The 23290-nt window shown below is 44.3% G+C and overlaps 1 protein-coding gene and 2 non-coding genes across 4 annotated transcripts; 2 read left to right on the top strand and 1 right to left on the bottom strand.

The window, feature by feature from the left end:
* The first annotated feature begins 78 nt into the window (after window positions 1-78).
* trnaw-cca (transfer RNA tryptophan (anticodon CCA)) lies at window positions 79-150 on the top strand. The gene has a single exon. It is a non-coding gene; the product is annotated as a tRNA-Trp (tRNA).
* Window positions 151-1103: 953 nt separating this feature from the next.
* On the bottom strand, window positions 1104-4669 carry LOC110531466 (transmembrane 4 L6 family member 4). 2 transcript variants are annotated; one of them, XM_036987356.2, is made up of 5 exons: window positions 4300-4669; window positions 2840-2905; window positions 1894-2045; window positions 1547-1733; window positions 1104-1451 (listed from the first exon to the last, which is right to left on the bottom strand). In XM_036987356.2, the coding sequence occupies exons 1-5, from the start codon at window positions 4492-4494 to the stop codon at window positions 1449-1451; spliced, it is 603 nt and encodes a 200-aa protein (XP_036843251.1). In that variant the 5' UTR covers window positions 4495-4669; the 3' UTR covers window positions 1104-1448. The 2 variants fall into 2 exon arrangements, with proteins under 2 accessions (XP_036843251.1, XP_036843250.1); XM_036987355.2 differs by having other exon boundaries at window positions 1104-1448.
* Window positions 4670-13717: 9048 nt separating this feature from the next.
* trnas-uga (transfer RNA serine (anticodon UGA)) lies at window positions 13718-13799 on the top strand. The gene has a single exon. It is a non-coding gene; the product is annotated as a tRNA-Ser (tRNA).
* Window positions 13800-23290: the final 9491 nt, after the last annotated feature.

The following is a 23290-nucleotide window of genomic DNA, read 5'->3' as shown; positions in this document are numbered from 1 at the left end:
AATAACGGCCACAACATACTTTCCTACCACAAACAGTGATCAAGAATTCTATACCTCAATGCACCACAGTTTGATACGGACCTCGTGGCGCAACGGTAGCGCGTCTGACTCCAGATCAGAAGGTTGCGTGTTCAAATCACGTCGGGGTCAAAATATTTTCCACAATTTATCTTTCCCTTATAAACCGTATGGATTTACCATCGGATCATTTTTTTCAATGCAATGCTGTGATTACGTAATGAATGGTAATTAAACATATATGTTCTATTGAGTAAACTCCAACTATGAGCATATAATCTATCTACAATTTAGACTATACTATTTAGATTAAAACAATTATAATTTAACCAAATCAAAGTTTATTCATCACTTGCACAGGATACAGCAAGCAGGTGTAAATTGTACAGTGAAATGCTTAGGAGGAGCTAGCAAACTAGCTTGAACTCTTATTCTACTAGAACAAAGTCCCTCGTTCTATGTACCTTGAGTTTGTCTACTAGACCAACCGTCATAAAGGCAAATGTATTGATCTTGTGTCAGATACTGGGTTGGGCGTTTCTCCGTGGGTTGTTTACAGTATATAGGCTTAGACATACTAGAACAGACAAAGTCCCTGCTCTGTGGATCTTGGATTGCACACAGTGTCATGAATAGTTTTGTTTTTAGGATCCCCATGGTCTGTTGTAAATGCAGTAGCGAGTCCAAAAGATAGATCTATCTGTGTCTCTATCACTCTAGGTAGCCTACCTGCACCCAATTTGGTGGGACAATGGAAACTGCTGGAGTTGTTTCATGTATAGAACACGGATAAATTACAGGTATGCAGTATCTGTGTATTAATCAGAACGCTGGGGTCAATCACCATAGCTACCAATAAGAAGTAATCTAGTGCTATGGCTTGGGGATTCCCTGTGTTCTTCATCTGCTTGTCTGTGAGTGTGTGTTAGTGTGTGCATGAGTACGTGAGTGGCAGGAGTAGGCTTGTGTGTATGAGTGTGTGTTTGAGTGTGTGTGTGTGTGTCAGGTGTATATAACATATTGTTTAATTACAATTTAGCCTTCAAATATTTTAATGAGAAAATAATAACTAGGACATAAAGAAGTTGAAGAAACATTTTTCAGCCTTTATTACAAAATGAAACAAATTAAAATCTGCATAGAATTAAATTAAAACACCAGAAACACAATTTACAGAAGATGCAAATGTCATACCAATATAAACATGACTATAGGCTACATATTACAGTCCCTGATGTGTATATCATAAATACTCTAGGCCCCAGAGCAAAGATAAAGTAAATATAATCACTCTTCAAATAACCATTCATTCCTCTTGACGAAGGAGAGTAAAAGGGTGGGGGGTTGTTGCTGTCAGTTCTTTACGGTCCTCAAGTGGTCGTGGTTGAAAAGTGGTCACAGTCGATGGTCATCATTGATCATCACGCTTCCTACTGGCAGGAGATAAAGGTCAAAGGTTAGGTGAACACTTTCTTTCTTACTCCCTCCCCATTCCCCTTCTCCCCCTGCCCCCTCCCCCCTCTCTCACCTCCTTTCCGCCACAGGTACCACAGATGCATCCGAACAGTCCGTTGACCATCTGTATTACACACAGCACCAGCTCCACACTAGCAGCCACAAGTAGAGTGGCGAACAGGCCGATATTAAACTCCACAACATCCTTTGGCTCTTCACAAGTCGTCCAGAGTTCACTGTCACCCAGGTAGCTGCCGTTGCTGCAACGATGAACATTCAATCAATCAATCAATCAAGCAATCAAGCAATCAATTGTATTGATCTTTTTACATCGGCAGGCATCATAAAGTTATTTACGGTAGCTAAAAGAGATAGAAATAAGAATAGTTGTGTTATCAGAAAAAATATAAAAATACGTACTTTTTGAAGAAGGGCCTCCCCCAACTTGCATCTTTGTCACCTGGAGCCTTGAATAAGCAGACAGGCCCGTTGGCCAGGACCAGGGCAGCCGTAGCCAAACTGTACAGAGCTCCAACAACCCCAGCAGCAGCAAACCCAATGGACAGGAACATCTGAAGAGAAGAGACACACACAGGGGTCAGAGGTCAGAGACGTTAGGGAGGAGGTCCGGGGAAGAGAAGGGAGATTTTATAGCAAATGTTAGCTTTTTTGTGTATTTACCACGCGGAAAATAGGTTTTGTTCTTAATTAGGCTTCTACAAACTCGTTTTCAATATGGTATGGCAAATAAATCTAATCCAAGGCAGGTGTGTTTCTGAGCCATGAGTTTCTGCTTGAGTGATTCCTCGAGTAATCTAACACTTTTTACAAACTGCTTTCACTGGGAAATTAGACTGACCATAATGTAACTGAGGGTTACATTGTGGTCCAACATCAGACAGAACCATAAACGGACAGTTTATTATTTCCTGACATTACACGGTTCACAGGTTGTGGGTGGTGAAGTCAAGGTGTTTTTTCTTATTGAGCTATTGTGATGAATTTATAATACACAAGCTGTCATTGGCCCACCCATATACCCAAACCTAATGTTGTGTGCTGCAGTAGGGAGACTGATACAGGTTTAGATATTTACTCATCCCTTTAATGCAGTGGTTCTCAATCCTGGCCCTGGGGACCCAAAGGGGAGCACATTTTTGTTTTGCCCTAGCACTACACACCTGATTCAAATCATCAAAGACTTTTGATGAGTTGATCATTTTAATCAGCTGTGTAGTGCTAGGGCAAAACAAAAAGGTGCACCCCAGCACCAGGATTGAGAACCATTGCTTTAATGGTTAAGGTTAGGATTGGGGGAGTTTAATCTGATCCTAGGTTTGTGGTTAGGGGCTGTTGTTTGACTTACCCCACAGCGGTTGGCACAGCAACCCTTACTGCTGGTCAGGTGGATGTGGATGGCTGGGATAAGGCACTGAGAGAGAGAGAGAGAGAGAGAGAGAGAGAGAGAGAGAGAGAGAGAGAGAGAGAGAGAGAGAGAGAGAGAGAGAGAGAGAGAGAGAGAGAGAGAGAGAGAGAGAGAGAGAGAGAGAGAGAGAGAGAGAGAGAGAGAGAGAGAGAGAGAGAGAGAGAGAGAGAGAGAGAGAGAGAGAGAGAGAGAGAGAGAGAGAGAGAGAGAGAGAGAGAGAGAGAGAGAGAGAGAGAGAGAGAGAGAGAGAGAGAGACACACACACACAGAGAGAGACACACACAGAGAGAGACAGACAGAGAGAGACAGACAGACACACAGAGAGAGACACAGAGAGAGAAAGAGAGAGAGAGAGAGAGAGACACACAGAGAGAGACACAGAGAGAGAAAGAGAGAGAGAGAGAGAGACACACAGAGAGAGACACAGAGAGAGAGAGAGAGAGAGAGAGAGAGAGAGAGAGAGAGAGAGAGAGAGAGACACACACAGAGAGAGACACACAGAGAGAGACACACAGAGAGAGACACAGAGAGAGAAAGAGAGAGAGAGAGAGACACACACAGAGAGAGACACAGAGAGAGAGAGAGAGAGAGAGAGAGACACAGAGAGAGAAAGAGAGAGAGAGAGAGACACACACAGAGAGAGACACAGAGAGAGAGAGAGAGAGAGAGAGAGACACAGAGAGAGAGAGAGAGAGAGAGAGAGAGAGAGAAAACACACACACACTCTTCTTCAACTGTTTTGTCATGGAGTAGCATATTGAGGCAGCATATTTCAGATGTACAGATCCATTCAGCATTCAAATGAATTCACACTTAGGAAACTGTTGATTATGAAAAGGGTACTTTTATTTTTCTTAAAAAGTACTAAACAAACCTGTGATCATGGTATGACCAATGCTCTATAGAATCAACATGTCTAAACCAAGATTGGGGTCAATTCCATTTCTATTCAGTCAGTATTGTTTTTCAATAAGAAACTTTGGAGTTAAAAAATGGAACTGACCTAAACACTGGTCTTCTAAACCAATCATGTTACATAATATTTAAAATTAAACCAATCATGTTACATAATATTTAAAATTAAACCAATCATGCTACATAATATTTAAAATTAAACCAATCATGTTACATAATATTTAAAATTAAACCAATCATGTTACATAATATTTAAAATTAAACCAATCATGTTACATTATATTTAAAATTAAACCAATCATGTTACATTATATTTAAAATTAAACCAATCATGTTACATAATATTTAAAATTGAACCAATCATGTAACATAATGGACAAAATTAAACCAATCATATCATAATATGGTCCAAATTAAACTAATCATGTTATGTAATCATCAGAATGAAACCAATCATGTTACCTAACGGCCAAAATTAAACTCACCATGAGTCCGCCGCCGATGAACCCTCCCATATATTTAACCTCATCTGTGATCCGGTCTCCATTCCCATCTCTGTCTTCCTGAGCGTACTTCGTCGACCAGCCAGGGAAGAACGCAATGATGTTACAGATGATTGAGACCCCGGCCAGGACATAGAGCGGGATCGCAATGACCTTAGAGCACTTTCCTGTACACATGTTGCTGGTTGTACACTTTCTTCAACGTTGAAAAACTCAAGAATGTTGCGTAGATAAATCAAGACTCTATTTGGTGTCCTCGTAGAAAGAGATATGAGACGAATTCAGAAGAAGAATTTCCAGACTGCTCCTCCTTCACTCTCTTCTCAGCCTAGGTCCAGCGTGGCTCTAGTGATGGATGCGAAGCTGCTTAAATCCTGAGGTGAAGGGAAGCTTGGTAGAGGAGGGGTTAGTTAGGCGATAAGACTGGCTCCACACCCCGGTGATTACATCACCTTCAGTTGGCCTGAGCGGTGAGTCATAAAACTGGGTTCTTTCGTCCACTTTGTATTTAACCGCCATTTATCAAGAAAGTCCTGTTGGGGTCAGAAGACCTCTTTTACGAGGGAGCTCAATAACTAGCTCATGTATAGAGTTAGCCGTATTAAAACAAAGCCGCTCTATGTAGGCCGGCAGGTAGCCTAGTGGTTGAGAGCATTATTTATTTAATTGAACATTTATTTCCCTAGGCAAGTCGGCTAAGAACAAATTCTAATTTACAATGACGGCCTACCAAAAGGCAAGAGGCCACTCCACACATCTCTGATTCAGAGGGACACATTTAAGTTGAATGCATTCAGTTGTACAACTGACTAGGTATGCCCCTTGCCCTTCTTTTCATGCAGGGACGGGGGCTGGGATTAGAAATACAAATATAGGACAAAACACACATCACGATAAGAGAGACACCACAACACTACATAAAGAGAGACCTAAGGCAACAACATAGCATGGCAGCAACACGGTAGCAACACAACACGGCAGCAGCACAAAATGGTAGCAAAACATGGTACAAACATTATTGGGCACGGACAACAGCACAAAGGGCAAGAAGGTAGAGACAACAATATTAGCCAAGTAACTGAAAGGTCATTGGTTTGAATCCCCTAACTTAAAGGGATGTAAAGGTATCTTGGGTCATTACTGGAGAGAGAGAAACAGGGTTGGGTTGCTTCACAGTTTGTCTCCTCCACGTAGATGTATTAGAGTAGACTCTGTGTGTTGGTACAGTCATAAATTAATATATATCTATTGCTCTGGGTAGCCGACACCCAATAGAGTGGGCCAATGGAAACTGCTGGAGTTGGTGTCGAATTTCGATGTGGCACAGAGTTACAATGTGAAAACGGTCAATAAATTGAACATTCCAAATTAGATATGGATGCTTGTATTGGCTACGGCACCCGTCACTCAGAACATTCACTGCTGTTCCACTCATTTCCGATTCACTGCTGATCTATCCATTGGTCGAAATGTTCCTGTTGAAGTTGCACACATTAGGTGGCCAATCGCTTTTAGTGGTTCAATTTGTTCAAACATCCGTAAACTTGGTAATGTCACGTTTTCAACCCTGTGACATATTCTGGAATCTGAACAGTGATAGTAATGCTCAGTTTATTACTTCAATTTGATTTACGTTTTGTCCAATGGGTAACCTCTACCTGAATATACTCCAGAGTGTACCTGTGGTTTTAGAGTATGCAGTATCTGTGTATTCATCAGAGTACTATGGTCCATCACCATAGCTACTGATAAGCGGTAATCTAGTACCGGGGGAGGGTTGGAGGATTGGGTGTGTGTTTCATCTGTGTGTCTGTGAGATGTATAATGTGATGTGAGAATCTGTGTGTCCTTGACATATGTGTGTGTATGTGTGTGTGTGTGTGTGTGTGATCTCTGGACCCTATCTTCTGCTGTATTGCAGCTTGTCAGAATAGGGAACCATAATATACTGATACAACCATATCAGACAAACACACGCAGATGACGACCATAAAGCATGATGGGAAAAACTGACAAGACCTGTTGCGTCTTATCAAAGACCAAGGACACATTTTCCATTACACTTTTAAGGAGACTTTAATCCAGTGGGGAAAAGTCATGGCAGAAAAATATTTTTTTCAACCAATCATGACAAGGTGTCACGGGACACTAGGAGTGGTGGATTGGAATCAGGCGCAGAGAGCAGGGTTCAGTATATCGTGAATTTATTCTCCGGCAAACAAACAGAGTAACAAAAAGAATCCCGCACAAAACAAGGGCGGGACAACCTACTATATATAGGGAAGCTAATTAAACTAAAATACACACAGGTGAAACTAATAAGACAAAACCAACAGACAAACGAAAAAGGGATCGGTAGCGGCTAGTAGGACGGTGACGACGACCGCCGAGCACCGCCCAAACAGGCAGGGGAGCCAACAGGCAGGAAGTCGTGACAGTACCCCCCCCCCCCTGACGCGCGGCTCCCGCAGCGCGCAGCCACCGGCCTCGAGGACGACCCGGAGGACGAGGCGCCGGACGATCCGGGTTGGAGGCGGTGGAAATCTCTCAGGAGAGAAGGGTCCAAAATGTCCCCCACCGGAACCCAGCATCTCTCCTCCGGACCGTACCCTTCCCAGTCCACGAGTTACTGTAGGCTCCTCACCCGGCGTCTCGAATCCAGAATGCCACGAACCGTGTACACCCGGGACCCCTCGATGTCCAGAGGGGGCGGAGGGACCTCAGGCACCTCACCTTCTTGCAGGGGACCAGCCCCCACCGGCCTGAGGAGAGACACATGAAACGAGGGGTTAATACGGTAATACCTAGGAAGTTGTAACCTGTAACACACCTCGTTTATTCTCCTCAGGACTTTGAACGGCCCCACACACTGTGGCCCCAGCTTCCGACAGGGCAGGCGGAGGGGCAGGTTTCGGGTCGAGAGCCAGACCCTGTCCCCCGGTGCAAACACGGGGGCCTCACTGCGGTGCTGGTCAGCGCTCCTCTTCTGCCGTTCTCCCGCTAACCTTAGCGAATCCTGGACGGCTTTCCAGGTGTCCTTGGAGCGCTGTACCCATTCCTCAACCGCAGGAGCCTCGGTCTGGCTCTGATGCCATGGGGCCAGGACCGGCTGTTAACCTAACACACACTCAAAAGGGGACAAGTTAGTTGAGGAGTGGCATAGGGAGTTCTGAGCGAGTTCAGCCCAAGGAACATACCGTGCCCACTCACCAGGCCGGTCCCGGCAATAGGACCGCAGAAACCTGCCCACATCCTGGTTTACGCGCTCCACCTGCCCATTACTCTTGGGGTGAAAACCTGAGGTTAAGCTGACCGAGACCTCCAGTCTCTCCATAAACGCCCTCCATACTCTGGACGTGAATTGGGGACCCCGATCAGAAACGATGTCCTCAGGCACCCCATAGTGCCGGAAGACATGGGTAAACAAGGCCTCCGCAGTCTGCAGGGCCGTAGGGAGACCGGGCAACGGGATGAGACGACAGGACTTAGAAAAACAATCCACAACGACCAGGATCGTAGTACTTCCCTGGGACGGGGGAAGGTCGATTAGAAAGTCCACCGATAAGTGTGTCCACGGCCGTTGTGGAATGGGGAGGGGTTGAAACTTCCCTCTAGGCAGGTGCCGAGAAGCCTAGCTCTGAGCGCACACTGAGCAGGAGGAGACATAAAATCTCACGTCCTTAGCCAGCGTGGGCCACCAGTATCTCCCTCTAGGACTCCGCACTGTCCTCTTGATGCCAGGATGACCCGAGGAGGGGAGAGTATGAGCCCACCGGATCAGCTTATCCCGGACCCCCCTCGGCACGTACTGAGTCCCCACTGGACAGTTAGGGGGGGCCGGCTCTAGCCGTGAGGCCCTCTCTATCTCCGTGTCCACCTGGGAGTTGGCTCAACGGACCGCTCCTCGGTATCATAGAGGCGGGACAGCGCGTCGGCTTTGGTGTTTTGGGAGCCTGGCCGGTATGAGATGGTAAACCGAAACCTGGTGAAAAACATGGCCCATCTAGCCTGACGTGGATTTACTCTGCCCGGATATACTCGAGATTACGATGGTCAGTCCAGATGAGAAAAGGGTGTTTCGCCCCCTCAAGCCAATGTCTCCACACCTTGAGAGTGCCTTGACTACAGCTAACAACTCCCGGTCCCCCACGTCATAGTTTCGCTCCGCTGGACCGAGCTTGCTCGAAAAGAAAGCACACAGGCGGAGCTTGGGTGGCACGCCCGAGCGCTGGGACAGCACGGCCCCGACCCCCGCCTCAGACGCGTCCACTTCCACTATGACCGCTAAAGAGGGGTCCGGATGCACCGACACGGGCGCATTGGTGAACAGCTCTTTCAACCGACTGAAAGCTCTGCCCGCCTCTGCTGACCAACGCAAGCGCACCAGTCCTCCCTTCAGCAGTGAGGTGATGGGAGCAGCCACCTGACCAAAACCCAGGATAAACCTCCGGTAGTAATTGGCAAACCCTAAAAACCGCTGCACTTCTTTCACCGTGGTCGGAGTCGGCCAATTACGCACGGCTGTAACGCGGTTATCCTTCATCACCACCCCGGAGGTGGAAAGGAAACGGACTGTTTGAAAAACTCACATTTCTCCGCCTTGCAATACAGGTCCAGCAGTCGCCCAAGTACCTTACGCACCAGAGACACATGCGCCGCGCGTGTGGCAGAATAGATCAAGATGTCATCGATGTACACTACCACTCCCTGCCCAAGCAGGTCTCGGAGAATCTCATCTACGAAGGATTGGAAGACGGCTGGAGCATTCTTCAACCCATATGGCATGACGCGGTACTCATAATGACCAGATGTAGTACTAAATGCGGTTTTCCACTCATCTCCTCCCCGGATACGTACCAGATTATACGCACTCCTCAGGTCCAGTTTTGTGAAGAAGCGCGCCCCGTGAAATGATTCCACCGCCGTAGCGATGAGAGGTAGTGGGTAACTAAACCCCACTGTGATGGAATTTAGACCTCTATAATCAATGCACGGACGCAGACCTCCATCCTTCTTCACAAAAAATAAGCTGGAGATGGGTGATGTGGAGGGCCGAATGTACCCCTGTCCCAGCGATTCAGTAACATATGTTTCCATCGCTACTGTCTTCTCCTGGGACAATGGATACACGTGACTCCTAGGAAGTGCAGCGTTCTCCAGAAGGTTTATCGCGCAGTCCTCTCGACGATGGGGTGGTAATTGAGTCGCCCTCTTTTTACTGAAGGCGATAGCCAAATCGGCATATTCAGAGGGAATGCGCACGGTGGAATCCTGGTCTGGACTCTCCACCATAGTCGCTCCAACGGCAACTCCTATACACCTCCCTGAACACTCCTCTGACCACCACCATAAAATCACCGGGTTGTGTTGAGCTAGCCAGGGAACTCCCAACACCACTGGAAACGCAGGTGAATCCCTAGCCTTAACGTGAGCCCACGATCCATAAAAATTCCCAGCTGCGCCTGAATCGACTAGCGCCTTATGCTGTAGAGAGGGAAAAAACCCAGGGAAAGAAGTTAACACATACATATGACCGACAGGAAGCTCTGGGTGAGTCTGGTGCTTACTCACCTGGGGTGATCGAGTAGTGCTCCGCCTGCCCTCCCGACTCCCAGACGAGTTCCTCCAGCACCGGTCGGCCGTGTGCCCTCGCCGACCACAACTGGTGCAGGAGGACACTCCTCCAGTCCCCCTCAAAGCCGCCCCTCCTAACTCCATAGGGATAGGGGCAGGGAAGTGGAAACGACAGGACCTGATCCGAACGCCCGCGGGTAGCCAGCAGGTTGTCGAGACGGATAGCCAAGTCCTGCACGCTCCTCGTCTCCTGACGCAGGTGGAACAGCTGTTCACCCGCCGCCCGACCCTCTGGTGGATGGTCAAACACAGCTCGGAATCGGCAGGTGAACTCTGGGTAATTATCCCTCGCCGAGTCCGGACCATTCCACACTGCGTTGGCCCACTCGAGGGCTGGCCCAGTCAAACAGGAGACAAGGGCGCTCACGCTCTCCTCTCCGGAGGGAACAGGACGCACGGTAGCCAGGTACAGTTCCAGTTGGAGAAGGGAACCCTGGCACCCAGCCGCCGTTCCATCATACTCCCGTGGGAGCGTCAGCCGAAGAGCCCCGGAGCCAGATGTGGTTGCAGGAACAGGAGGTGCTGAAGGAGGGGGTGCTGGAGATGAGGTGGGAAGGCCACTCCTCTCCCATCGATCCATCCTCTCCATCATTTGGTCCAATGTCGAACCAATCCTATGAAGGACGCTGGTATGATGGAGGACCCTCTCCTCCATCGATGGCCACGTTTACATGCGCACAGTATTCCGGATAGTAGATCATATCCCATTTTAGGTCTTATTCAGGATAAGCAGCTTACATACATACACCTTTGATATGCCACTCATGAGTATCCCTGTTACTATGAATAAACAGAATATTCATCATTTAACTACAGTATATGGATTCAATGAAGTATGGACACTGACTGTGGGACTATAACCTCTCACATGTAGTGTAATAAAATATTAAGTTCTGCAGAATTATGCATTTGTTGCAGTGAAAGTATTCAGCAAATGTTTATTTTGTTTCAGGAACAGGAGTGGAGAAATAGGATTTATTTCAGCATCTTTTGAGAAGAACGTGAATGCTCGTGTAATGTGTTATCTTAGACACTGTTATGCAAGCAGACAGTATTTTAACCAAGTCAATATGCACCCATGATGAACTGTCTTATCAGAAATGTTTTTGTTTTTGTGTCATCTCCTTTTCTCAGCTTTCATTTCTTTGAAACCGGTCAAACTGATGACATTTGAACATTTTGCACAGAAATAATCTTTTGTTTGGGAGTTATTGCGTTTCCTCCCTGGTCCCTAAACGATGAGGGCCCTGTCGCTCCACCCCGCTCCGGCGGCCAAGGTTCGGAATTCCAGTGCGAACTCCTGGGTACTCCTCGTCCCCTGCCTCAGGTGGAACAGCCGTTCACCCGCAGCTCTACCCTCGGGCGGGTGGTCGAAGACTGCCCGGAAGCAGCGGGTGATTTCCGTGAAGTCATCCAACGCCACATCTCCTTCTACCCACACGGCGTTGGCCCACTCCAGAGCTCTTGCCGAGAGGCACGGATGAGGGCGGACACCCTCTCCCTCTTCCCGAAGGAGCTGGATAAACGGTGCCCAGGTAGAGGTCCAGCTGTAGTAGGAAGCCTTGGCACCGTGCCGCCGTCCCATCATACTCTCTGGGAAGGGCGAGACGCATCCCACTGGAACCGGGTACAGGAGGGACGGGTAGTGAGGACTCCTGTTGTGCTGGAGGAGGTACTGGAGGACCTCGCTGTCTCTCCCAGCGATCCATTATCTGACAGACGCGGTCCATGGTGGTGCCATGATGGTGAATCAACGCTGTGTGCTCCTCGACTCCTCTACCATAGGACCTGCTCCTGCTGACTCCATAATGGGTGTGGTATTCTGTCAGGTATGCGGAAATGGTTGTAAAAGAAGTCAGGTGCCGGAGAGCACATATGGTGTAGCCAACAGAGCCTTTTATTTTGGCGAACCAAAAACACACGACAAAGTGAACACGAAATAACAATACAGGGTAACATAACCCAGCGCAACAGACTAACGTGCGCAATACATGAAACAGAATAAATAATACCACACAAAGACATGAGGGAAACAGAGGGTTAAATACACAACACATAATGAGGGAAATGAGAACCAGGTGTGTGGGAAAACAAGACAAGACAAATGGAAAATGAGAAATGGATCGGTGATGGCTAGAAGACCGACGACGTTGACCGCCGAGCACCGCCCGAACAAGGAGAGGCATCGACGTCGGCAGAAGTCGTGACAGACAAGCTATAGCTTACTGTATGTTTGGCGAGACAACAGAAAGCAATCATTTTGTCATGCTTGTTTTCCATCAACTTCTCTACACTAAATTCTTTTACAGAAGTGTTTTGACTACAGAAGTGGAATTTCCTCAAATTCAAACGGCAATTGCATCATTAAAACATGTTTTAAATATCAATGGACAGTTTATTGTTTGGTGACTGTAGGAGACAGATAACATAACAGGTTACAGTCAGTTCTGAAGCGGATACCAATAAGGTTTATGGCCCCTGTTGCATGAACGTCACACTCTATCTACCAGCCTGTGCCTGGTACAAGCACTGCCACGCACACAGGCACACACACACACTCACACACAACCACACACACACACCAGGTAATAAGTGTGTCATAGGTGTGATAATATGGTAATAATAAAAGCCTGGTAATATATTAATAAAACCATTGACGTAGATGGAAAGAGAGGTGTTCCTCTGATCCAAGGGTATTCATTATAGTGTTTTTATATTCATTTTTATTTATATATTTTTTTTAATTATTTCCAAAAAATGTTGTTTTTTGGTGTATATTTCTATTTCGTTTTTCTATTGATACTTAGTGATAATGATGTACAAGTTAGGCCTATTTGAAACATCACCATCTCTTGGCCACATTGACCGTCCAGGTTCAGTAAACCCCCAAAAGCTTGAAAACGCATTTACATTTCTGCCCAAAGTTTAGAAAAACTGAAAGTGAACATAATTAATGGTGTTTATTTTATTTTATTTCAGTTAGTTTTGGCGTCAAAGATAATAGTTTCAGTATAGTTATAGTTTTTTCAAACATATTTGTTAATTATTGTATTTCTCTAAATTGATTTTTCATGATTAGTTTTCATTTTCGTTTTCCTTTACTATAATAACCTTACTCTGATCTGATGATTTCAATACTATTTTCTTCATTGTAGAATAATAGTGGAGACATCAACACTGAAATAACACATATTGAATCATGTAGTAACCAACAATTCAGATTCTTCAAAGTTGCCACCCTTTGCCTTGATGACAGTTTTGCACACTCTTGGCAACCAGCATCACCTGGAAATAAAAATTGGCAGATTGGCTGTACCAACTTGAGATGAGTCCCAAGATGCTTGTGTGGGTTGTAGAGAGAGAGAGAGAGAGAGAGATACTGACTTTGCATATACATTGTGTAAGGGGGTTAGGTTAAACAAGAGATAGTTTATCTATGTCAATGGTTCATGCACAGGCCAGAACACTATCTAATGTAATGAACGTTTATTCATAGCTCACTACTGCCACCTAAATACAGATTCGAACAAAATGGCGCATGATTCTCGTTGTGTAGGCTATATTGTGCCTGTGCACGCAGTGAGTGTACTGTGTATTTATGCGCGCTGTACCACATGGCAATTTGTAAAAGTAGACAGGTACAAACAGATAGACGTACACGTAGCTACATAATTCCAACAGTTACTGGAAATAACAATGTAACAAATTGTTAATTGACAGGTGAAGACATTATTTTATATACAACTCCTACTCAACTAGAACAGCAGCTGCGATGGCCGAGTGGTTAAGGCGTTGGACTTGAAATCCAATGGGATCTTCCCGCGCAGGTTCGAACCCTGCTCGCAGCGATTGTTGGTTAACATTTTGCGCAAGTAAAACGCCTCATCGTGAAACTACACTTCGTTTCTATACGTTTCTGTTTACATCAGTTTATATGGGCACCAGCTACTCCAATGAAGACGGACCAACGAGAGAATATCAAGGTCAATTCACATTGATCACTCAAAAAAATTCAGACAGGGACGTTGTGAAAACTCGAAGCGAAAGTTAGTTCGTTCATGTGATTACACGCTCATGTCCAAACTGTATTCCGAATAAATATATAACTTTGAATGTATTAACTTATTGGGTAGACTATATGTGATGTTGCTAAACATATCCTGAGAACAAAATCACATACAGTTTTATTGTTTTAAAAGTAAAATACTAGTCCAGGGCCATCCGTTTTGCAGTCCGCAGAAAAAGTTGAGGTATTTAAAAGATTTTGGGACATAGGCTACTGACTGGCTTTGCCTATTCCCTTCAGGATTTTTTAACCACAGTATTTTGAAACATGCACACCCTTACAAAAAAAGATAGTAGTTTTGAAACTGCCGTAAAAGCACTCCGCTGTGATATTTTGGACGCAGTAATTGCAGATAACTGCAGTGTATTGCTGTTGAACTGCAGTTATACTGCACTGTAACTGCTTTAACACTGCAAAATTACTGCATAAAAAAACTGTGTTATTTTGGACGCAGAGTTGTAGTACACGGCAGTTATAATGCACTCTAACTACAGTTATACTACAGTTCACCGCAGTTAAAGTGCAATCTGACTGCAATTTTGATTCAAAAGTTATACTACAGGTTACTGCAGTTATACTGCAATCTGACCACAATCTGTACACTCGACTGAAATTTTGACTCCCGAGTGTCGCAGCCATCTAATGCACTTCACTTCAGCACAAAAAGGCGTCGCTACAGCCCCTGGTTCGAATCCAGACTGTATTACATCCGGGCGTGATTCGGAGTCCATTACAACGGCGCACAATTGGGCCAGCGTCGTCCGTGTTAGACAGTCATTGTAAATAAGAATTTGTTCTAAACGTTTTCTAAAGACGGGTTTCATTACAGCAGTGAGACTGATCACCTCGTGTCATGTAATATCACGTTTGTTCCAGACGGGGGTAGTGTAGTCAAAGAGACTTTCAAACCAACTCAATTCAATTTAACATTGCCAAAGCAAGTGAAATGAAACTGAAATAAAAAACGAACAGTAAACATTACACTTCCAAAAGAATAAAGACATTTAAAATGTCACATTATGTCTGTATATAGTGTTGTAACGATGTGCAAAAGGGAAAATAAATAAACATAAATATGTGTTGTGTTTTATCTTCACTGGTTGCCCTTTTCTTGTGACGACAGGTATATAAAGCTTAGAGGTCTAGCATGTTGTATAAAGTTTAGAGGTCTAGCATGTTGTATAAAGTTTAGAGGTCTAGCATGTTGTTGAATAAAGCTTAGAGGTCTAGCATGTTGTTGAATAAAGCTTAGAGGTCTAGCATGTTGTATAAAGTTTAGAGGTCTAGCATGTTGTATAAAGTTTAGAGGTCTAGCATGTTGTTGTATAAAGTTTAGAGGTCTAGCATGTTGTTGTATAAAGTTTAAAGGTCTAGCATGTTGTATAAAGTTTAGAGGTCTAGCATGTTGTTGTATAAAGTTTAGAGGTCTAGCATGTTGTTGTATAAAGTTTAAAGGTCTAGCATGTTGTATAAAGTTTAGAGGTCTAGCATGTTGTTGTATAAAGTTTAAAGGTCTAGCATGTTATATAAAGTTTAGAGGTCTAGCATGTTGTTGTATAAAGTTTAGAGGTCTAGCATGTTGTTGTATAAAGTTTAGAGGTCTAGCATGTTGTTGTATTAAGTTTAGAGGTCTAGCATGTTGTTGTATAAAGCTTAGAGGTCTAGCATGTTGTATAAAGCTTAGAGGTCTAGCATGTTGTATATAGTTTAGAGGTCTAGCATGTTGTTGTATAAAGTTTAGAGGTCTAGCATGTTGTTGTATAACGTTTAGAGGTCTAGCATGTTGTATAAAGTTTAGAGGTCTAGCATGTTGTATAAAGTTTAGAGGTCTAGCATGTTATATAGTTTAGAGGTCTAGCATGTTGTTGTATAAAGCTTAGAGGTCTAGCATGTTGTTGTATAAAGTTTAGAGGTCTAGCATGTTGTTGTATAAAGCTTAGAGGTCTAGCATGTTGTATATAGTTTAGAGGTCTAGCATGTTGTTGTATAAAGTTTAGAGGTCTAGCATGTTGTTGTATAAAGCTTAGAGGTCTAGCATGTTGTATAAAGTTTAGAGGTCTAGCATGTTGTATAAAGCTTAGAGGTCTAGCATGTTGTTGTATAAAGCTTAGAGGTCTAGCATGTTGTTGTATAAAGCTTAGAGGTCTAGCATGTTGTTGTATAAAGCTTAGAGGTCTAGCATGTTGTTGTATAAAGCATAGAGGTCTAGCATGTTGTATAAAGCTTAGAGGTCTAGCATGTTATATAAAGTTTAGAGGTCTAGCATGTTGTTGTATAAAGTTTAGAGGTCTAGCATGTTGTATAAAGCTTAGAGGTCTAGCATGTTGTATATAGTTTAGAGGTCTAGCATGTTGTTGTATAAAGTTTAGAGGTCTAGCATGTTGTTGTATAACGTTTAGAGGTCTAGCATGTTGTATAAAGTTTAGAGGTCTAGCATGTTGTATAAAGTTTAGAGGTCTAGCATGTTATATAGTTTAGAGGTCTAGCATGTTGTTGTATAAAGCTTAGAGGTCTAGCATGTTGTTGTATAAAGTTTAGAGGTCTAGCATGTTGTATAAAGTTTAGAGGTCTAGCATGTTGTATATAGTTTAGAGGTCTAGCATGTTGTTGTATAAAGTTTAGAGGTCTAGCATGTTGTTGTATAAAGTTTAGAGGTCTAGCATGTTGTATAAAGTTTAGAGGTCTAGCATGTTGTATAAAGTTTAGAGGTCTAGCATGTTGAATAAATCTTAGAGGTCTAGCATGTTGTATAAATCTTAGAGGCCTAGCATGTTGTTGTATAAAGTTTAGAGGTCTAGCATGTTGTTGTATAAAGTTTAGAGATCTAGCATGTTATATAAAGTTTAGAGGTCTAGCATGTTGTTTAAAGTTTAGAGGTCTAGCATGTTGTTGTATAAAGCTTAGAGGTCTAGCATGTTGTATAAAGTTTAGAGGTCTAGCATGTTGTTGTATAAAGTTTAGAGGTCTAGCATGTTGTTGTATAAAGTTTAGAGGTCTAGCATGTTGTATAAAGTTTAGAGGCCTAGCATGTTGTATAAAGTTTAGAGGTCTAGCATGTTGTATAAAGCTTAGAGGTCTAGCATGTTGTTGTATAAAGTTTAGAGGTCTAGCATGTTGTATAAAGTTTAGAGGTCTAGCATGTTGTATAAAGCTTAGAGGCCTAGCGTGTTGTATAAAGCTTAGAGGTCTAGCATGTTGTATAAAGTTTAGAGGTCTAGCATGTTGTTGTATAACGTTTAGAGGTCTAGCATGTTGTATAAAGTTTAGAGGTCTAGCATGTTGTATAAAGTTTAGAGGTCTAGCATGTTCTATAAAGTTTAGAGGTCTAGCATGTTGTATAAAGTTTAGAGGTCTAGCATGTTGTATAAAGTTTAGAGGTCTAGCATGTTGTATAAAGTTTAGAGGTCTAGCATGTTGTATAAAGCTTAGAGGTCTAGCATGTTGTTGTATAAAGTTTAGAGGTCTAGCATGTTGTTGTATAAAGTTTAGAGGTCTAGCATGTTGCATAAAGTTTAGAGGTCTAGCATGTTGTTGTATGAAGTTTAGAGGTCTAGCATGTTGTATAAAGTTTAGAGGTCTAGCATGTTGTTGTATGAAGTTTAGAGGTCTAGCATGTTGTATAAAGTTTAGAGGTCTAGCATGTTGTTGTATAAAGCTTAGAGGTCTAGCATGTTGTTGTATAAAGCTTAGAGGTCTAGCATGTTGTATAAAGCTTAGAGGTCTAGCATGTTGTTGTATAAAGTTTAAAGGTCTAGCATGTTGTATAAAGTTTACAGGTCTAGCATGTTGTTTAAAGTTTAGAGGTCTAGCATGTTGTATGAAGTTTAGAGGTCTAGCATGTTGTTGTATGAAGTTTAGAGGTCTAGCATGTTGTATAAAGTTTAGAGGTCTAGCATGTTGTTTAAAGTTTAGAGGTCTAGCATGTTGTTTAAAGTTTAGAGGTCTAGCATGTTGTTTAAAGTTTAGAGGTCTAGCATGTTGTATAAAGTTTAGAGGTCTAGCATGTTGTTGTATGAAGTTTAGAGGTCTAGCATGTTGTATAAAGTTTAGAGGTCTAGCATGTTGTATAAAGCTTAGAGGTCTAGCATGTTGCATAACGTTTAAAGGTCTAGCATGTTGTATAAAGCTTAGAGGTCTGAGAGTAAGGTTCACTGAGTCTCTCTCTCTCCTCCTCTCTCTCTCTCTCTCTCTTTCTCTCTCTCGCTCCCCCTGACCCCACCCCACACATAAACCACAAATCATGCCTGGTGCCACTATGTACTTTCAGTTAGACTCATTTTTCTAATTCTTTCCAAATCAGTAACCCTCTCTTACTTTCCCCTGGAGGTCTCTTACTAATCCATTACAGAGACCATCAAGCTAACCTCTGCTCTAACCAAACACTCTCTTTAAACCTCTACTGTAGCCAGAGTAGTCATTCAGGAATTTCCTCTATGTTAATTTGAGTCATTTAGAACAAAAGTTTCATCATCTGGGTAATATCTTCTGCTGTGTGATTTTAGCAGACACACTTATCCCGAGCAATTTACAGTAGCAATTAAGGTTAAGTGCCTTGCTCAAGTGGACACCAACAGATTTTTAATCTGGTCGGCTAGGCGTTTCAAACCAGCCAACTTTCAGTTACCGGCCCAACACTCTTAACCGCTTGGCTAACAGCAGCCTCAACGCCGTCATCACCGACAATCACCATTCATAATCTTATTTCACCCTGAACAGAATCAGTGAAATACAGTGTTGTATAACGTTTAGAGTTCTAGCATGTTGTTATATAAAGTTATAATGTTTAGCATGTTGTTGTATTAAGCTTAGACTTCTAGCATGTTCTATAAAGCTTAGAGGTCTAGCATGTTGTTTAAAGTTTAGAGGTCTAGCATGTTGTTTAAAGTTTAGAGGTCTAGCATGTTGTTTAAAGTTTAGAGGTCTAGCATGTTGTTTAAAGCTTAGAGGTCTAGCATGTTGTATAAAGTTTAGAGGTCTAGCATGTTGTATAAAGCTTAGAGGTCTAGCATGTTGTTTAAAGTTTAGAGGTCTAGCATGTTGTATAAAGTTTAGAGGTCTAGCATGATGTTTAAAGTTTAGAGGTCTAGTATGTTGTTTAAAGCTTAGTGTAACGTTTGTCATCTTCCTCTGATGAGGAGTAAGAGAGGTCGGACCAATTTGCAGCATGGTAAGTGTCCATTTTAATCAGACAAACTGAACACTACAAAAATACAAAATAACCAAGTGAAACAAACGAAACAGTCCCGTAACAAACACAAACACTGAGAATAATCACCCACAACTCAAAAGTGACCCCAGGCTACCTAAATATGGTTTTCAATCAGGGACAACGATAAACAGCTGCCTCTGATTGAGAACCATACCAGGCCACAGAAATCCCAAAACATAGAAAAAGGAACATAGACAACCCACCCAACTGACACCCTGACCATACTAAAACAAAGACATAATAATAGAACTAAGGTCAGAACGTGACAGTACCCCCTCCCAAAGGTGCGGACTACGGCCGCAAAACCTAAACCTATAGGGGAGGGTCTGGGTGGGTGTCTGTCCGCGGTGGCGTCTCTGGCGCGGGACGTGGACCCCACTCCACCATAGTCCTTCTCCGCCTCTTTACCCACCTCCGTGGCCTCTTTAACGTGGCAACCCTCGCCGCCGACCTCGGACTGGGGACCCAAGCCACGGGTCCCGAATGGACGGGAGATTCCGGCAGCACCGGACGGACAGGAGATTCCGCCAGCACCGGACAGGCGGGAGATTCCGGCAGCACCGGACAGGCGGGAGACTCCGGCAGCACCGGACAGGCGGGAGACTCCGGCAGCTCCGGAGTGAAGGGCGACTCCGGCAGCGCCGGCATGACAGGCGGCTCCGGCAGCTCCTGGCTGACCGGCGGCTCTGGCAGCTCCTGACTGACCGGCGACTCTGGCATCTCAGGACAGACGGGCGACTCTGGCAGCTCAGGACAGACGGGCGACTCTGGCAGCTCAGGACAGACGGGCGACTCTGGCAGCTCAGGACAGACGGGCGACTCTGGCAGCTCAGGACAGACGGGCGACTCTGGCAGCTCAGGACAGACGGGCGACTCTGGCAGCACAGGACAGACGGGCGACTCTGGCAGCTCAGGACAGACGGGCGACTCTGGCAGCTCAGGACAGACGGGAGACTCTGGCATCTCATGACAGACGGGAGACTCTGGCAGCTCAGGACAGACGGGAGACTCTGACAGCTCAGGACAGACGGGAGACTCTGGCAGCACTGGACATGCGGGAGCACCTGTAGGGAGGAGACGGAGAGACAGCCTGGTGCGGGAGACCAGACCATGAAGGCGCTCTGGAGCTCTCGAGCACCGAGCCTACCCAACCTGACCTGGTTGAATGCTCCCCGTAGCCAGGCCAGTGCAGCGAGGTGGAATAGCCCGCACTGGGCTGTGCGGGCGAACCGGGGACACCATGCGTAAGGCTGGTGCCATGTACCCTGGCCCGAGGAGACACACTGGAGACCAGATGCGCTGAGCCGGCTTCATGGCACCTGGCTCGATGCCCACTCTAGCCCGGCCGATACGAGGCGCTGCTATGTACCGCACTAGGCTATGCCTGCGCACCGGGGACACTGCGCCTCGAGGCATAACACGGTGCCTGCCTGGTCCCTCTCTCTCCACGGTAAGCACAGGGAGTTGGCGCAGGTCTCCTACCCGACTTCGCCACACTCCCGTGTCCCCAACCAAGAAATGTTTGGGGCTGCTTTTCGGACTTCCAGCCGCGCTGCCTCCTCATACCACCGCCTCTCGGCTTTCGCTGCCTCCAGCTCAGCCTTGAGACCCGACGTCACCAAATCCCCCCCCCCCAAAACAAAAAAAATTCCCTGGTGCTTCCAATATCGTCTGCAATCTGTAAGGACTGATGCTGGGAGACGAGAAGCAAGTACAGGGAGTGAACATTTAATAAACAACGGACATGAAACAGAACACTGACAGTGTCTGGACAGCGGAATATAACAACATTAATGCAGATACAGGGAAGAAACTGATGAAGTGACAGATATGAGGGGGGGTAATCAATAAAGTAATAGAGTCCAGGTGAATCCCGTGAAGTGCTGATGCGCGTAACGATGGTGAAAGGTGTGTGTAATGATGGGCAGCCTGGCGCCCTCGAGCACCAGAGAGGGGGAGCAGGCGTGACACATGACAGTAATACTAATTGAATACAGTAGGCCTATTGTCAATTGGATGTTAGTAACAATAATGTTATTTTACTGGTAATTTTCTGTTCGATTTTACCGCAGTCCCATAGGCCTAACGACCTTGGCATATTTGTTGGATCTATAGGCCTACTGTATGTTCTGAGGAAAAACATTCTCTTTATGATGCAATCTATTGTGTTGTTTCAAAGGTTTTTGTAATGATGCCTGGATTAGTGTACTTTTCATAACATAATATAAATGGTGCTTTAGTAAGGATAAGGATCTTTTACTGGTAATCAAGGGACATATTGCTGGGAAAAGTGGTGAAATACAAATGTTTTTTGTGTGTGTGTGTGTGTTTGTGTGTCTATGCTTCTATCTCTGTGTGTGTGTGTGTGTGTGTGTGTGTGTGTGTGTGTGTGTGTGTGTGTGTGTGTGTGTGTCTATTCTTCTATGTGTGTGTGTGTCTATTATTCTATGTGTGTGTGTGTCTATGCTTCTATGTGTGTGTGTGTGTGCGTGTGCGTGTGCGTGTGTGTGTGTGTGTGTGTGTGTGTGTGTATGCTTCTATGTGTGTTCCTGCTTTTTTGTCTTGTCTCAGGATATGTGTCTAATCTGTCGCATGCATATGCTCTTCTCATTCTAGAACTACCATGATGTCATATCCTGTTGTCATTTCCCAGAGTGCCAAAGATATTATGACATGTGGGTGAGTGTGTCTATGTTTATGTTCATGTGTGTGCATGTGTGTGTGTTTATGTGTGTGCGTGCAAATGTGCATGAGTGTCATATATCATGATCTACTGTACAGTGCTATTTGGCTGAGAAAACCGTGGGGTTCATAGAACGTATTGCCATGGGGAAGACATTAGTGGAGGGACTGACTCATTCTACATGAAGGACCATTGACTGAAGCCCCTCCAGCAAAATTATGTTTTTTGTTGAATTTTTCTCTTTTTAATGTTTTTCCGTTCTCTCTCTCCCATCTCTCTCTCTTTCTCTCTCTCTCTCTCTCTCTCTCTCTCTATGTCCTCATCTCTCTATTTTACAAAATACCTAATTCACCAGGTTTTAAGCTTATTTAAGATTTTTTTAAATGTGAGTTTAAAATTCCTTTATACCTCAGGCCCTGTAGATGTCTTTATCATTCACTAATACACCTCTCCATCTGTACAAATTAAATATAACTCACAAAATGACTTCCACAGCTGTACCTTATGAGATGAGCACTTGAGTTGACTCGTTATCGACTCATAACTTAAATATGAAATCTTGCATTACTCTCTCTCTCTCTCTCCCCCTCATTTAACTCTAATACTATATTGCATTTCCTGAAATGATGCATCCTTTTCTCACTGTCAAGACTTTTTCTTCGAAACAATGACAGACTATTTACAATGTGAGAAATGATTGACTTTAATAACTCTACATGTACAGTTGAAGTCGGAAGTTTACAAACACCTTAGCCAAATACATTTAATCTCAGTTTTTCACAATTCCTGATATTTAATCCTAGTACAAATCCCTGTTTTAGGTCAGGTAGGATCACCACTTTATTTTAAGAATGTGAAATGTCAGAATAATAGTAGAGAGGATGATTTATTTCAGCTTTTATTTCTTTCATCACATTCCCAGTGGCCAGAAGTTTAAATAAACTCAATTAGTATTTGGTAGCATTGCCTTTAAATTGTTTAACTTGGGTCAAACGTTTCGGGTAGCCTGCCACAAGCTTCCCACAATAAGTTGGGTGAATTTTGCCCCATTCCTCCTGACAGAGCTGGTGTAACTGAGTCAGGTTTGTATTTTTGTTTCATCAGACCAGAAGACATTTCTCCAAAAAGTATGATCTTTGTCCCCATGTGCAGTTGCAAACTGTAGTCTGGCTTTTTTATGGGGGTTTTGGAACAGTGGCTTCTTCCTTGCTGAGCGGCCATTCAGGTTATGTCGATATAGGACTCGTTTTACTGTGGATATAGATACTTGTACCTGGATATAGATACTTGTACCTGTTTCCTCCAGCATCTTCACAAGGTCCTTTGCTGTTGATCAGGAATTGATTTGCACTTTTCCCACCAAAGTACGTTAATCTCTAGG

The sequence above is a fragment of the Oncorhynchus mykiss genome, chromosome 9 (assembly GCF_057628025.1).
Source record: "Oncorhynchus mykiss isolate SJ-2025 chromosome 9, ASM5762802v1, whole genome shotgun sequence".
Classification (NCBI taxonomy): Eukaryota; Metazoa; Chordata; class Actinopteri; order Salmoniformes; family Salmonidae; genus Oncorhynchus; species Oncorhynchus mykiss.
Note: the sequence above shows the minus strand (reverse complement) of the source record. Positions and strands in the feature narration are given on the sequence as shown.

Coding starts and splice junctions, on each gene's coding strand:
- LOC110531466 (XM_036987355.2), bottom strand. CDS start 4,494: ATGTGTACAGGAAAGTGCTCTAAGGTCATTGCGATCCCGCTCTATGTC. Junction 2,046..2,839: donor GCTGTGCCAACCGCTGTGGG/GTAAGTCAAACA, acceptor TCTTCTCTTCAG/ATGTTCCTGTCCATTGGGTT. Junction 1,734..1,893: donor GGGAGGCCCTTCTTCAAAAA/GTACGTATTTTT, acceptor TCATCGTTGCAG/CAACGGCAGCTACCTGGGTG.